Source organism: Taudactylus pleione, unplaced genomic scaffold, assembly GCF_031769625.1.
Source record: "Taudactylus pleione unplaced genomic scaffold, aTauple2 ptg000266l, whole genome shotgun sequence".
NCBI lineage: Eukaryota > Metazoa > Chordata > Amphibia > Anura > Myobatrachidae > Taudactylus > Taudactylus pleione.
Genome location: NW_028284668.1, coordinates 3235888 through 3252057, shown reverse-complemented (window position 1 = coordinate 3252057; position 16170 = coordinate 3235888). Strand labels below are relative to the sequence as shown.

The window sequence follows — 16170 nt, the reverse complement described above, 5'->3', positions numbered from 1 at the left end:
GACAATACACTCTGAGCTGACAAGGGTTAAAATTACCCCAGGGAGGGGGGTGAGGAGGGGTGCTGGAAAAGCCGGATAAAATACAGGCTCACTGGGCAGAAGGGGTGATTCTCTGCTTGAGGCTGTCTACAAGACACAGGGCACCTGAACTCATTGGGGAGGCCTCACCTCAAAGCTGTTCTATCCGTTGTGATCTGAATGGTTTGTTTCTCCCATTTTATAATTTTCTTTAATTTACTTGAAATTGTGATTAACTGTGTTTGTGACTTTTTGTAACATCCTTATATCCTTTGAAGATATTTCTTGAATTAAACTTATGTACAAAAACTACAAAGCTTAACTAATTTTAGTTCTTGGAATCTGTGTATTTATGACACAAAACCCCTCATGTTTGGTATGTTACCTATGGTTAAATATTGATAAGTTGTGTGTACAGGTGAGAGCAGAAGCTTGCCTTACGCTTCAGCGTTAAATTGGTCTTCTGCTGGTGGCAGATACCGGAGTTAATAACCAAACGTGCTGAGTTAACTGGTATAAGTCACGGGCAGCGTTCTCAGATTGGCATACCTGGAGAGATCGGCCGGAGGTCCGTGACAGCGTTGTTGCCTTCACTAAACACGCAACAGGAGCTTCTACTTGGGCAGAGTCTACCATCTAGACCTGTCAGAAGGTGGCGGTAAATGAAAAGGTAACAATCCTCCAGTTGTACAGGAGAAAAGGTAGTAAATTCCTCCTTTTCAATAGCAAAGTACCTTGCTCAGGAATGAGCTCACTTTCTATAATATGAAGGACTGATAAACCACTAATCAAAACCTCCACATTGAGGATTCAAGATCATCCTCCTGTAGTGAGGACTCCTCAAGGTCAGATTCTTGTGAGTAAGCTTCCTCAACCAACGAGGAAACGTCAGAATTATAGTCCTGCAACTGACACTACTGGGTACACATTACTGCAGGATTGAAAATCCGCTGTACGGACTGAGATAACCCCAACACCCATGTAGGTTCTACTGAGGGCGGCTGCGAAGTAGCACCTTGGGACGTCCCTGTGTGAGGTTGTCTAGATAGGAACGACTGTTGGGATAGTTCTAGAAAAGCCTTAGAGAGCGCATGACCCAGGCTGGTTCAGAAGGGGGCCGTGAAACTAGGGAACTAGCCCACTGCTGCTCAGTAAAACATGCCTCACAGACACACCCCTGGTCCTGTGCCACACCTTGAAACTTGTTCAGACACTATTTGAGAAGGGGAATTTCTTGCCATAAACATTTCACCAGCAGACGCAGCCCCTGATGAGTTTCCTTTAGAGGAAATGATGAGAAATAGTCTAATTTTGTAAATTTAATTTGTTTGCAGAAAACACAAATCAGCAATTGTTAACACCAATTCTGTGCAAAGCTAATGCCCTTAATACCTAGATGAGGTTATATTAGTTAGGCTATGATATCTAACACACACACAGGGGGGTGATTCATTGGTTAGCCGCGTCGGCTGTCTGTGTCGGCCACCAACAGAGCATTTCAATTGTTGCTCCGTTCGGGTGTGAACAGCAGCAAGCAGAGGTGGCGAGCAGAAATGTGCGAAAAGTCTGGTTTCCTAACCAAGACTTTAGAACGGCTTTGCCCGTGTAGACCAGCTAAATCCATCTAATTGGGAGTGACAAGCGTGATAATTAACGGGAGCCCAAAAACAATTAAATTGCATCATTTGGGCGCCCATTATTTAGCGCGACTTTAAAAAAAACTATTGAATCATCCACAGAGAAAGCACATATACAGACAGGGTAAAAGAAATAGGTCTAAGTATAAATAAATCAAGAGACTGTACTATAGCTGCACAAAGTGTTGTGAGGTATAGAGGAGGAAGTAAAACCTGGCTGCCAGACTTAAACTACAGGAGCTGCTTGTAGCTCGCCACTTAGCGTCTGGAGTGTGTGCTCGGCAGCTTGTATCTAGTATCCCAAAACAAAAACATTTTTTACGGCTTTCTTAAAATGTGTATTAATTGGCTAATTTATACCAATTCTTTTGCAACAAAAATACTAATTCTAGTATTTAAGACGCAGGAAAAAGTATGTAATCTGGATAAAAAGGTGAAAGCAAAAAGGTCCAATACAAGTGACTCACGCCACTCAGTTATGCTTAAACTGCCACTTTATACAATTTCCGTTGAGACAAAAAAATGATAATTCTAAGTATTTAGTACAATATTAGCTACTTAGTATACCATTTGTGCAAAAATCAGGAAAAAGTAGTCCAGCACAAGAATAGCTACCTGTGGCGGAAACTAAGTCGCACCAAAAGGTGCAGAGATGACACGCTCTTTATTTATCTATACAACACTGAGTCAGCTATCAGACATAACTAGAGAAGGCACCAATGGGTTAAAAAAAAAAAAAAAAAAAAAAAAAAAAAAAGGGAAAAATTTGCATTTGTAAATCAACTATACAAGTTGGTTCGAATTTTATTTCATTTTACCTCCTGCATGTGGATCATCTCTGCTTCCATACTTTTAAGTTTCTTCTCATTTTCTTTGGACTGGCTCAAAATGTCATCCCTGGATCCTCTAGTATCCTCCAGCTCTCTCTGGTAATCCTTCATCTGTGCCTGTAGTAATGAAAGGTTGGAGTTTTAAACAAGTAGCTTCAAGACCATTGAACCTATTATCTGGTGACTCCCAACATTTCTACTGCTCACTTGCCAAATATTTGATACTTCATGCTTTTCTCTGACTTCAATATTTGGATATTGATTTGTTACTTGCATCATTTTAAAAGATTGTTTTTCTAAACCTGATACCCAAAATTGGTCCACTTTCAGATTGAACCAAGGACCCAACATGTCAGCATCTGGACCCATTTTTGAGCTATCTGAAGGAACACAAAGGGTGAATGGACCATGCACAATAGGTGTATCCATTTTTAGCAGAGGTGTGATTGGCAGTTCACATTTCCTTTTATATTAAAACCAGCTGCTGTAAATGCAGGTAAAGAAAACCCCCCCCCCACAATTTAATAGGTTCTTGATTCATAGTCAATGGCTTAACAGGACATCTACCATCAGAGGGAACAAGTAAATGAGACCAGTTCATTGAGCCTGTGTCGCTTATTTGTTACCACAGACAATTCTGGCCAGACTCTGCTGGTCACATGGTCAGCCACTATGCTGTTCACCGTGGGTGGTAATGCCTTCCATGAAGTATTCCCACTAGGAATGTTGAATAAACGCACGGCTTGGGAAATGATAGTGCCCAACGGATGGGACATTCCATGTCCTGTTCGAACTCCGATAATTCACGTCACCTTGCCATTAGCAATCTAGCCAGTGTTCAAACTGACTTGAGATGTCAGATTACAACTCATGCATGACTTTTGGCGCGCACACACATTTATTTAAACATCATACCCACCCATCTATCGGGTAGATGTACAAAGCCTTGGAGAGAAATCAATCAGCATCTGTCTGTCAATTTTCAAACAGTCTGTAAAGTGACAGGAGCTGATTGGTTGGTACTTATTCTCTCTCCAAGGCTTAGTACATCTTCCCCTACATCATAGTTTGAACTTTGTACATTCGAGCTGATTGCATTTCACAATACAGGTATGGAAAATGCAATCAGGATTCTAATTAAATGTGAAATTTTAGGGAATGGTAGAGATTTTTGCTAAACCTACTCCAAAAGCCCTTTGATACATTTAAATGAAACTTAAATAATGTGAAAGTGTAAAAATAAGAGTTATGGTATAACATACCTTTGTTAACTTTTTATTCGAGGTCCATAGGGTCCACAGAAAATACCTTGGGTATATGTGGTTGGAGTGATCCAGGCACCAAACAGTTAACAAGCTCTCAGCTCCCAGGATGCCCTGGGTCCTCTGCCATATAAACTCCTCCCCTGGCTTTAGGCAATTAGTTATCAAGCCCAAGCAGGAGAAGGAAAAAAAGATGACAAGGAAGAACCCGTGTACTCAAGAGGGAATCATAGAAATTACAAATGAAAAGATTACCCAACACAAGGTGCGTTAGGGTGGGTGCTCTGTGGACCTCGAAGAAAAAAAAAAAAAAAAAAAAGGTATGTATACCATAACTCTTAATTTTCTTCTTTGGGGTCCATAGGGTCTACAGAAAATACCTTGGGGATGTCCCAAAGAAGTCCCCTTTAAGGGTGGGGACGCTCCTGTGTTTCAGTAGAAAGGAGAATCCTACTCCCAAAGGAAGCATCCAGAGAGACAATTGTTTCAAATGCGTAAAATTTGACAAAGGTGTAGATGGAAGACCATGTGGCTGCCTTGCATATTTGTTCAGCAGAGGCACCATGACGACCCGCCCACGATGGTTCCACAGATCGAGTAGAATGTGCTGTTACAGTGTTTGGAACAACAAGACCAGCTTGTGTGTACGCTTGAGAAATTGTCATACGCAACCATCTGGTTTGTTAGCTGGCCAGCCTTGCTTATGACAACCATACAACACAAATCGAGAATCTGACTTTCTAATGGAGTTGGAGCAATCTTAATAGATAGGTAGTGCACAGACAACATCCAGTGATGCTTCACCAGCCGAAAGGCCTGCAGCTTGCAAAGCCAGAACCACAATTTCTGAATTTACATGAAACCGGGATACCACCTTAGGAAGGTACCCCACCCTAGTACAAAGAACAGCTCTATCCTGATGAAATATCAAAAAAGGGAGAGCAAAAAGAAAGGGCTGCCAAATCAGAGACCCTACGAGCAGAAGCGATAGCCAGAAGAAAAACGGTCTTCGCTGCCAAGCAGTTAAGGTCTACTGATTTCAGGGGTTCGAATGGGGGAGCCTGTAAAGCCCTGAGAACCAATGTCAAATCCCACGGGGCTACTGGGGGACAAAGGGAGGCTGAACCCTCAGAACACCCTGAAAAAATATTCTAACATATGGCAATGGTGCGATCCTTCGCTGAAACAAAACTGAAAGTGCAGATGCCTGAACCCTCAGGATGGCCAGTCTCTAGAAAAGAAAGCACTCGAGAGACTCTAAACATCTTAGGGTCACATTTTCTCAGTTCATACCACTGAAAATATGAGTGTCAAATCCTATAATAAATGCGGGTAGAGGAAGGTTTCCGTGCCCTCAGCATTGTCTGAATTACGGGATTGGAAAAACCTTTTGCCTTTAAGACGAAGGTCTCAAGAGCCACGCCCTCAAAGACAGACAAGGAAGGTCCAGATACAGGCAGGGACCCTGTATTAACAGGTCCGGCCTTAGAGGAAGAGGCCACGGAGTGTCTATGGAGAGACTCTGTAGGTCGGTGAACCAATGGCGTCTTGGCCAAGCAGGAGCTGTCAGTCAATTGCGGACTCCTGGTATGAACACAGCCGATATCGTCGGAAGGTGACATTCTGCCCAGACCAGAATAGTTGAGGTAGGCTACCGCAGTGGCGTTGTCAGATTGTATCTGGACAGGCCTGCCCTTTAGTATCTCCTGCGCTCTTAATACTGCCCTTAGTTCCAGGATGTTTATGGACAGGAGACTTTCCCTGGTCAACCTGTCACTGCACCCCATCCGCGGAGGCTGGCATCGGTCGTAAGGAGTACCCAATCCAGAATGGGTGACCATTGTTGAGACGGCATGTCTGCAACCACCATGACAGGGACAGTCGCACTTCTTGCAAGAGACTGATCATCTGTGACTTTGAGTGGTACTCCCCGTTCCAGTGCGAGAGAATTAACCACTGTAATGGTCTGGAGTGGAACTGGGCATATTCCATCATGTCGAAGGTGGACACTATGGGTCCCAAAACCTGCATTGCTGCATGAACAAATACTGAACACATTGGTCCGGTTACCAAAGTTTCGTATGGAAACCCTACGGTCAATTGTGTTGGCAATGGAACCGGGGGCTTTCATGGTGTTTTTGGATATTCAAGATGCATATCTTCATGTACCAAGATGCCTGCATATCCGCAGCTGAAGGGCCGCGATCTTGTCTTCTGGCAAATAATCCAGAAGCGCCCCTAAATGCACCATCTGCTGTACTGGAAGAAGCAATGTCTTCTTCCAATTTATGATCCATCCATGTCTGTGTAAACAGGCATTTGTCAGTCTGAGAAGATGCTGCAACTCTTGTGACGATTGTGCCAATAGTAGGAGATCATCCAGGTATAGAAGTATCCTGACTCCCTGGCGCCTGTGGCAGGCCATCATTACTGCCATGATTTTGGTAAACACATGAGGGGCTGTTGATAAACCAAAAGGCAGTGCCTGAAATTGGAAAGGTTTCTGCAGCACTGTGAACCGCAGAAACTGTTGGTGGGACGGTGTAATTGGTACATGAAGATATGTATCTTGAATATCCAAAGACACCATGAAAGCCCCCGGTTCCACTGCCAACACAATCGACTGTAGCGTTTCCATACGAAACTTGGGTACCTGGACAAATGTGTTGAGTCCCTTCAGGTTTAGAATAAGCCAGTGAGACCCATTGGGTTTCTGAATGAAGAAGAGGTTGGAATAATGTCCTTTTTCTAGTTGATTCACTGGAACCGGGATTATTATCCCTGACAACAGCAGGGAGTGTATAGCCTGCTGGAAGGCCAAGTAATTCGCAGAATCCGCTGCCGGAGTTGGGCAGAAAACCTTTGCGGGGGACTTCTCCAGAAAGTAAGGGCGTACGGCTGGGAGACCACCTCCCGAACTCAGGCATCTGGTTGTTGTGACATGCCACGTGTCTGAAAACTGAAGATGTCTGCCTCCTACCCTGGGTTCCCCCAGGGGCAGGCCCGTCCCATCAGGCTGCAGGTTTATCTTCAGACCTGGAAGCCAGACATCTGTTTAGCCAGGACTTAAGACTGTAGTTTCATGCAAGAACTGGTTTTAGAGGAAGATTGACCATTTGCTTTTCCTTGCGGCCGAAAGGACGATTGCTTAGGTCTTGTAGTAGATGCTGAAGGTAGACCAGCCATTTTAGAGGCTGCCACCGTAGCAACAATCTAGTCTAACTCTGTGCCAAACAAAATGCCTCCCGTGAACGGAAGGGATTCCAGGGCTTTTAGACCCTGCATCTGCTTTCCAGTCCCTTAACCAAAGGGCTCTCCGAGCCACTACTGAGACAGCTGATGCTTTAGAGCAGGGGTTCCCAACCACGGTCTTCATGGCACACTAACAGTCCAGGTTTTAGGGATAGCCATACTTGAGCACAAGTGACTTAATTAGTACCTCAGGTTATTTTGATTTAACCATCTGGTCACAATCACAGATATCACTAAAACCAGGACTGTTCGTGTGCTCGAGGACTGATGTTGGGAATCACTGCTTTAGAGGACAATATACCAGCATCCAATGCTACCTCTCCCAAATAGGACACTGCCTCCTTAACATAGGAGATAATTGTCAGCTGTTCCTTGGAAGCTTCTGGAAGAGTATCTTCCAGTGCCTTCATCCTCAATGGCTTTGGAAACCCAGGCCGTAGCCATGGCTGGGAGAGTAAAAGCTCCTGATAGGAGACTTTAAGCCTGTCTCAAGGCAGTCTTTTCTCTATCTATGGAACATTTAAGACAGGATACAGATGGTATGGGCAATGTGGCACTCCTAACCAGATGTGCCACATGCACGTCTGATGGCGGAACTTCCCATTTAGCACACATCTGACGGAAAGGGGTATAAGACCTCAACCTTTCTTGTAATAACAGGAGATATGGTAAGAACTTACCTATGTTATCTCTGTTTCTATGAAGTCCATGGGGTCCACAGGGTTGACCTTGGGGTATATAGCTGGATCTGGATCCACGGGCACCACGCAGTTAAAGCTTTTGCTGCTCCCAGGATGCACTTGGGTCCGTCCTCTATACCCCACCCCCGAGCCACAGGCACCCCAGTTGGTAAGCAGTCAAGGCCGGAGGAGGAGACTAAACAGAGAGACGGAAGATTGGAACACACAAGAAACCATACTCACAGAAATGGGAGACGGAAAAAACGGTGACCAGCCACACAGCCCATTTGAAGCCAGGTGCGTGTGGGCGGGCGTCCTGTGGACCCTATGGACTTCGTAGAAACAGATAACAAAGTTAAAGTTCTTACCATATCTCCCGTTTTCTACTTCAGGGTCCATAGGGGGTCCACAGGGTTGACCTTGGGGATGTCTCAAAGCAGTTCAACTAAGGGCGGGGACGCTCCTGTGCAGAAAGGAGAATCCTGTGCCCAAAGGATGCATCCTGAGAGGCGAAGGTGTCAAACGCATAAAACCTCAAAAATGTCTGAATTGAAGACCAAGTGGCTGCCTTGCACAGCTGAACAGTGGAGGCACCACGTCTAGCAGCCCAAGAAGGACCCACAGACCAAGTGGAATGAGCCTTAAAAGAGGCTGGGACAGGTAAACCTTCCTGTATACAAGCCTCACGAATAACAGAACAAAGCCAACGGGCTAAAGTTTGTTTGTTGGCAGGCCAACCCCTCCTGTGAAAACCAAAGAGGACAAACAAAGAAATGGATTTTCTAACAGAAGCAGTCCGGTCCACAAATTCTGAGAGCACGGGCAACGTCCAACGAAGCCTCTCCAGCTGTAAGGTCTCGTGACTGAAAAGCTGGCACCACAAGTTTCTGATTGATGTGGAACTTAGACTACTTTAGGCAAAAACTCAGGACAAGTGCGATGCACCGCTCTGTCCTGGTGAAAAATTAAGAAGGTGGGGACTACAGGAAAGCGCCCCCAACTCACATACCCTCCTGGCTGAAGCAATAGCCAGGAGAAAGAGTCTTAAGTGTTAACTACTTGAGGTCAACTGACTCAAGAGGCTCAAACTGAGGTCCCTGCAGGACCCGAAGAACCACCGCCAAGTCCCACGGAGCCACGAAGGGAGGCTAGATTCGAAGAACACCCTGGAAAAGGTGTGAACATCAGGCAGTGTAGCGATACTACGTTGGAAACACACAGACAGAGCTGACACATGAACCTTCAGGGAAGCCAGACGTAAGCCCAGGTCAAGACTTGACTGGAAAAATGCCAAAATCCTAGAAACCCTGAAACACCTGAGGATCAAAGTTTCTGGACTCACACCACTGAAAGTAAGTGTGCCACACCCTGTGGTAAATCCGAGCGGAGGCAGGTTTACGCGCCCTGAGCATGGTACTGATGACAGAGCTCGAAAATCCCCGGGACCTTAAGACTGCTGACACAAGAGCCACGCAGTCAAAGACAGTCGACCCAGATCCGGGTAAAGGCAGGGCCCCTGAGACAGCAGGTCCCAACGCTGAGGTAGAAGGTACGGTACGTCGATAGACAAGCTCCTGAGATCGGAGTACCAAGGACGCCTGGGCCACGCTGGAGCCACCAGCAGAAACGTGCCTCCGTCCTGTTTGATTTTTCCTAGTACCCGAGGCAGCAGGGAGATCGGAGGAAATGGGTACGCTAGGTGAAATGTCCACTTCACCGACAGCGCGTCCACCAGACTTGCGCTTGCGTCCCATGTCCTTGAGCTGTAAACGGGCAACTCGTAGTTGTGACGGGAGGCCATCAGGTCCAACTCCGGCAGTCCCCATTTGTCCACGAGAAGTTGAATCACCTCTGGGTGAAGCGACCATTCCCCTGGGTGCACGTCGTGACGGCTGAGGAAGTCCGCCTCCCAGTTTAGGACTCCCGGGATGAAGACTGCCGAGATCGCAGGAAGGTGGCACTCCGCCCAAGCCAGGATGTGAGACACCTAACATCGCCGCCCAACTGCGAGTTCCTCCCTGGTGATTGATGTACGCCACCATGGTGGCGTTGGCGGATTGCACCTCTACCGCCCTTCCGTGAAGAGCGGTGCCGGACGACAGCAGAGCCCTGTACACGGCACGCAGCTCCAGAACGTTTATGGGAAGAACCACTTCCTCCGCAGACCAACGGCCCTGAAGAGACAACGAGCCGGTCACTACTCCCCAACCCCGGAGACTGGCATCTGTTGTGAGCAGCACCCAGGCCGGGATCCAAAAGGGGCGACCCTCGATGAGATGAGCAGGCTGAAGCCACCAAGCTAGAGACCGGCGCACTTCCAGGGACAAGACCAGCGTCTGGCATCGGATCCGGTGAGGTAACCCGTTCCATTCGGACAGAATCTGCCCCTACAGGGGCCTGGAATGGAACTCGGCAAACTCCACCATGTCGAGTGCCGACACCATGGACCCTAGGACTCTCATTGCCGAGTGGACAGACACCCTGCAACTGCTCAGGCAACTGTGTATCCTCAGTTGTAGGGAGGACACTTTCTGGAGTCAGGAAAATCCTCTGACGAGAATCCAGAAGGGCTCCCAAATGGACCATCCTTTGATAAATTGGAACAAGTCATCTCTGATCCCATCGCAACCACTCGTGTGCCTGAAGACAAGCAATGGTCAGGTGGAGATGTCGAAGAAGTACCTCCGGGGAGCTCGCCAGCAGAAGAAGATCGTCCAGATACGGCAGCAGCCGTATACCCTGGTCCCGAAGGTGGGCGGCCATAATTGCCATTACCTTGGTGAACACCCTCGGAGCCGTGGAAAGCCCAAAAGGCAACGCCCGAAACTGGTAGTGATGTTGCAGGATAGCAAACCTCAGATACCGCTGGTGTGCAGGTGCTATGGGCACGTGGAGATAGGAGTCCTGGATATCCAGGGAGACCCTGTGACCCCCGGGTTCCATCGCCAGAATGATGAAACGTAACGTTTCCATCCTGAACTTGGGAACTCTGAGGTATTTGTTCAGAGACTTCAAATTCAGGATAGGGCGATGAGAACCATTGGGCTTCTGTACCAGAAACAGAGTAGAATAGTACCCCGTCCCGCGTTGAGACTGTGGAACGGGAACTTGTAGCAAGGATTGTATAGCCACCTGAATCTGGGAAGCTTTGGTCTTGTCCAGAGAAGAACTCGTGCAAAAAAACTGGTGGGGCGGCCTGAACCGAAAAGACAGGGCGTACCCCTGAGACTACGTCTCGAACCCAGGCATCCGTGGTGGTATTGTGCCAATACTGGGCGAATTGGATAAGTCGGCCTCCCACTCTGAGGTCCGCCAGAGGGAGGCTCGTCCCATCAGGCAGCAGGTTTATCCTCCTGCTTGGAAGAAGTTTGGTTTTTGGCTGTACTTTCCTAGCTGCTTGCTACTAAACATTGTAGGTTGCAGCTGCTGAGGGTATCCCATCATTAGGGCCAGCCCAGGACCGCCAACCTGTCTGCAACCTGCGCCATGATCTGCGAGAAGGCAACCCAAGGAGGTTCCTGTCCAGAAGCTTCTAGGTTTGACGGATGTGGTGACTCTTTAAAACAGTGACCACATAATCCATCTCATATGAAATCATGTGAAGAGTACCCCGCTTACAGGCCATACATGACACCAGCACAGGGGCAGCAGCCACCTGTCTTTCAGTCTCTTTGCATAACTTTAGAGATATTATGTCCAAAGTCTGAGTATAAATGTGACAATGTTTCACACCCAATATATCCCACACACCTGTAGTAGAGGGTTAATGAGGAGAAACAGCAGTGATCGGCTATGGCTGACAGTTATTCAGAAATAAAAAAAGGCAGCATAACAGCAGATTTCATAAGTCACTTGCAATGCACACAGATATAGTTGAGATATATATATATATATATATATACACATACATATATACACTAAGCTCTATAGTTAACTACCAATAGCCCAGGTAGGATATGGAGCTCTGTATGACCTGATCACCGCAGGAGAGGCATACAGGGATACTGACCCAACCTCCTGAGCACACAGCCATCGAGAGCACCTGAGAGTGGTCTCTGGCCGACTCATATAGAGGGAGGTTGAGATGAGCAACCAGGACGTGGGAAGCTCTAATCTGAACCAGCGTCTGGGTCGGGGCAGCCAGGGGAAAGCGTACCTCCCCTTTGCTGTATAGAACCACCTGGCACACTGACATGGCTGCCGCCATCAAGCCCCTGGCTGTCAGGATCCCTCATGTCCCGGTGGTCTAGTGTTGGAGACAGTTTGCACATGCTCTCAAATCACTAGTACAGTCACTGGTGTTGCGGCGCTGGCGGGGGAAGACAGAGCGGCGACACGGACGTCTATTCGGATGCTTAGCTGCTTTAGGTTCTCCCCTCAGTCAGAGTATCCTTGTGGGGTACTGGCGGTGGCTTTCCTCTGTCAGAGGATGAGTGCGCAACAGACAGCCTGGAAAGTGGGTTATGCTGGGTGATTTTCCAACAAGAAAAGTTACTCTGTAAAGTACATATCCCAGGGGAGGAGCTTGTTCAAATCACACGACTCCACGCTGTAGACGAAGAGCCTCAGCTTGGCCAGACCTGTAATAGATTGTATTTCTCTTACTGGGAATGCAGGTTGTAAGCCCTAACTCTATGCGAGCTGTGGCCTTTTCTTGGTAGCAGCTGCGCAGATTGTGGCCTGGTCCTCTGTTCACCAACTTTCTTGATTTCTGGTGTTTGCATCAAAGGACGCTAGTTTTGGCCAAACCATTTCTATGTTATAAAAAAATTTGACATTCCAGCTGTTACTGGAACAGTTATTCATTGAAACGCATTGGCATGTACATTCTAGTCAGTTTTTTACCCAAGATTAAGCTTAAATTATTTGAATACCTTTTTTTCCCACTTCTTTTTGTGGATATATCTTCATCTTTTTAACATCGTAACTGTAATTGGTTATAGCAAAGGGTTACATCAGTAAGTTCTCATGTGTGGCCCAGTTTAAAAAATCGTTTCACTATTGTAATACAAAAGTAAATTTTTAACTATAATTCTTGTGGAATTGAGTGTCTCATTTTATTAATAGTATTACAAGTTATGGATAACACTGAGTGCCCAACCTCTAACCCTTATCCAATCTGAAGAGTAATAGGATATCTCCACAATAAAAAGAACAAAAACACGTAATACTCGCTATATAAGTATTTTTGCTTGACTATACGATTAGATAATTAATATTTTAGTGCGAACAGCTCCCCCTATTTTGCTTGGTTCCACAACTAAGGACAGTAAGGGTTGAATAACACGGTTGAACGCTACGGATCGCAAGTGCGATTATGCAGGGTCTCACTGTGATAGTATGCTACTCCATTGACATCACTATGCCGTCGCAGCACTAAATAAGGACGTCCACTTTTCCTTGCACACATCAGTAATGTTTAGCAAGACTGCAAAACCATTGGTAACAGAGTACCATCGCAGCCTCACGCACAAGCTCTGACCTTACTCAAGCTACGTATGGCATCGTAGTGGATAATTTATGCATGCCCGTTCAAACATAGTGGCACGCCTATGTTTCGACGACCACCCCCCCACAAACTGCACTTCCTGTCACTCTGCGTATTCACTGCGAGCAGGACTGCGATCGAAGTGACTACGCAGACCCATCGCATACGCAGAATGCATCAGCCAATTGTGTGCGTAATCATAGTTGAGAACGGTAGCGAATCAGGCCCCAAGATGTTTTTGTCTTATGTGCAGGAAGACCTTGTGGTGACTAGGAGGAGAATCTCAAAAGGTATAGGATATAGCTTAATTAAGAGAATTATGATTCTAGGTTGTTTGCCATGGTATTGAACCACTGGTAACAAAAGTAGTAGAAGGGCTTGCATCCCAAGATATCCTGGGTGGACCTATTGCTCATTATGCATACTTTGAGGTCTCGGAGACTGACCAAACTAGTCTGCCTCTGTTGATCTCCTAGAGCAGTATTTTCCCAGACGCATTCCTCAGGGATCACTAACAGTACCTGATTTCCAGGTCTCCTCACAGAATCACAAGCAAAATAATTAGCTCCACCTGTGGAACTTTTAAAATGTGTCAGCCAGTAATTATATACCTGTGCACAAATTAGGAAAAATGGAAAACCATGTACTGTTAGTGCTCCCTGAGGAATGAGTTTGGAAACACTGTCCTACAGAAAACTTGGAACATCCTTTGATGGTCTGACTCCTTCTTGGGACCTCTTGATCATTTATTTTTTATTTTTTTTTCAACAGCAAGAAAGAACTCTTACCGCTTAGTAGACTGAGAAATGATCTTAATCAGTTTGAGACACCTAAGAAACTCCTCCATAGATTTCTTGACCCCGCAACTGCTTCCCAGAATTTAAGCGCAACAAGGCTAAAAATCCAACCACTATATGATTAGTATCCAAGGCTGCAACACCCACGTAATTTAAAAATGTCCTGTGAATACTCCATCAAGCTCAGCAATTCCAACCTGGGTCTATTGGACTGTATGAGAGCATTAGCTACTTGTTCACTGCCTTAAAATCATCCACATGGAGGTCAGGAAGAGTATGTGTGAGGCCACAATTACAACAAAAATGAGTAGGAGGAGATTTTAAATAAACCACTGCCCCGATATGCTTACCCCAAGCCTAAACAGCTGCTATAGAACACTAACAACAAACCTGGCCACAACAGCTTCTGGTATGTGCAACACCTGATCCACCAGCAATTTAGAATGGCAGATTGAACAGGAAACCTCTCAGCCAAAGGACAAAAGGTAAAACACAAATCAGAAAAGAATGTGAATCTGCAAGACAGTCCCAGAGATCAGTACATTTGAACAAATCCATAAACCATTCCCAAACCCTGCACCTCACTGTAGTCTGAGAAAAACTGGGGAGTGCTTGAACTCCTAAAATGATTGCAGCTTCACTGGGGAGGAGCATGAAAAATATGAAAATGCTTTCCCCAGGGTTTAACTTAAGGCAGCAGTTGTCCCAATGATTGATAGAAAACAATACAAATCGTACTTTCTGCGCCCACACAGTGTAGCTAATTTCTTAAGTGATAACCACCAACTTCAGGACACAAAAAAAACAGTGCAACTTTATCGGGGTAGCGGAGATGTTCTCCACCTGTTTTTCTGTAGCAGTAGCAGCTGTAGACACACCTGTGATCTAGAGAAGGGGATGTGGTCAATATCCAGACGGTCGAGATGTGCTTACAATACCGGAATCCCGACAGTTGTCACAATCCAAGCACCAGCATCTAGGGGAAGGGTTAGGTACTAAGGGGGGAGCGTTACATTTAGGGTGCAGGGAGGGAGGAGGTCAAGCCGCGAATATTAGGTATCCATAGCGCCAGGAAGATTTTCATTTTTCAATGAAAATATCTCCAACTATGTACAAAGGGGAACTTGCAGGGACAGCGGTTGCGGTAACCGCTGTCCCTGCGAGTTAAAAACCCAGTAAATTGTCGAAGTTTTTCACAGAAGTGAAAGACTTCTCTGGGGGAATCCAACACTGTGCATGCGCAGTGTGTCCGATTGCGAAGCCGGCCGGGGTCTGTGAGAGATCAAAGATCTCTCTCCTGCACCTGGAGCCTCCATAGGTTTACACCATCTGAAGATGGTGTAAACTACCGGGGCTAAACACCCGAAAAGCTTTGCTTATTGGAGTTTAGTACATAGGTCAGATCGTAATTAGGCTCAACGTGTGTGGTGACCACACTAAACTGTACCACATAGAAAGCAGCACACTTCTACAGATTACTGACAAGGCATATAAAACGGATAAACAAAATACATTAGTATATAGATGTAAAGAAATAAGTTTTCTTTATTTCAGTGCCCAAGTAAAGAAAGCTCTGTGTTTTGTACCTGTAATTTGCGCAACTGTTTGATAGCCTCTTCTCTATTTTTATTTGCAGAATCAATTTGTCCTTCTAGCTCTTTAAGATCCATCTCAAACTTCTTTCGGGCAGCCACTGCTAGTGAACGTTGCTTCCTTTCATCTTCAAGCTCTGTTTCCATTTCTTTAACCTGCAACAATGCAAGAAAACACACACTGATATGGGCAGATTAATTTTTGGAGGAAGAGCCTGTGGTTTTATAGAATTACTAGCGTTTGTCTGCAGCTTCGCTTGCGTGGGGATGTCTGTTCTCAGTGGTACTAATTTTACAGAGACCATAGTGGCATCTAATATCGTGATGTATATTTTATATTGTAGACATTGATCACGAAATGTCTTTGTAAACAATATTTGCAGTTTTCCTTCAGAGTTCAACACAAAGATGCTTGGGGTTACCAACTCATGAGCAAGCGACTTAACCTACAGTAACACTAAGGTTGCAAGTAACATGAGCAGCGACTGATATGTAGTATTTGCCTTGGTGCGCCATCTACTGGATTGATGTATACTGCAACTTCATGTGTCAAGATAAGACGCCTGACCAGTGCTTAATATATAGTTGGATTATCCTGCAAAATAGATCTTGAT

At 45.9% G+C, this 16170-nt stretch overlaps 1 protein-coding gene across 1 annotated transcript in view; it reads right to left on the bottom strand.

Annotated features, from left to right (window-relative positions):
• Nucleotides 1-16170, bottom strand: part of MYH9 (myosin heavy chain 9) — a 386037-nt gene that overhangs the window by 15332 nt on the left and 354535 nt on the right. The window contains exons 34-35 of the mRNA XM_088481216.1: nucleotides 15551-15712; nucleotides 2474-2602 (exon numbers count right to left, since the gene is read on the bottom strand). Of these exons, the coding sequence (XP_088337342.1) occupies nucleotides 2474-2602; nucleotides 15551-15712 (291 nt within the window). The remainder of the gene's footprint in view (nucleotides 1-2473; nucleotides 2603-15550; nucleotides 15713-16170) is intronic.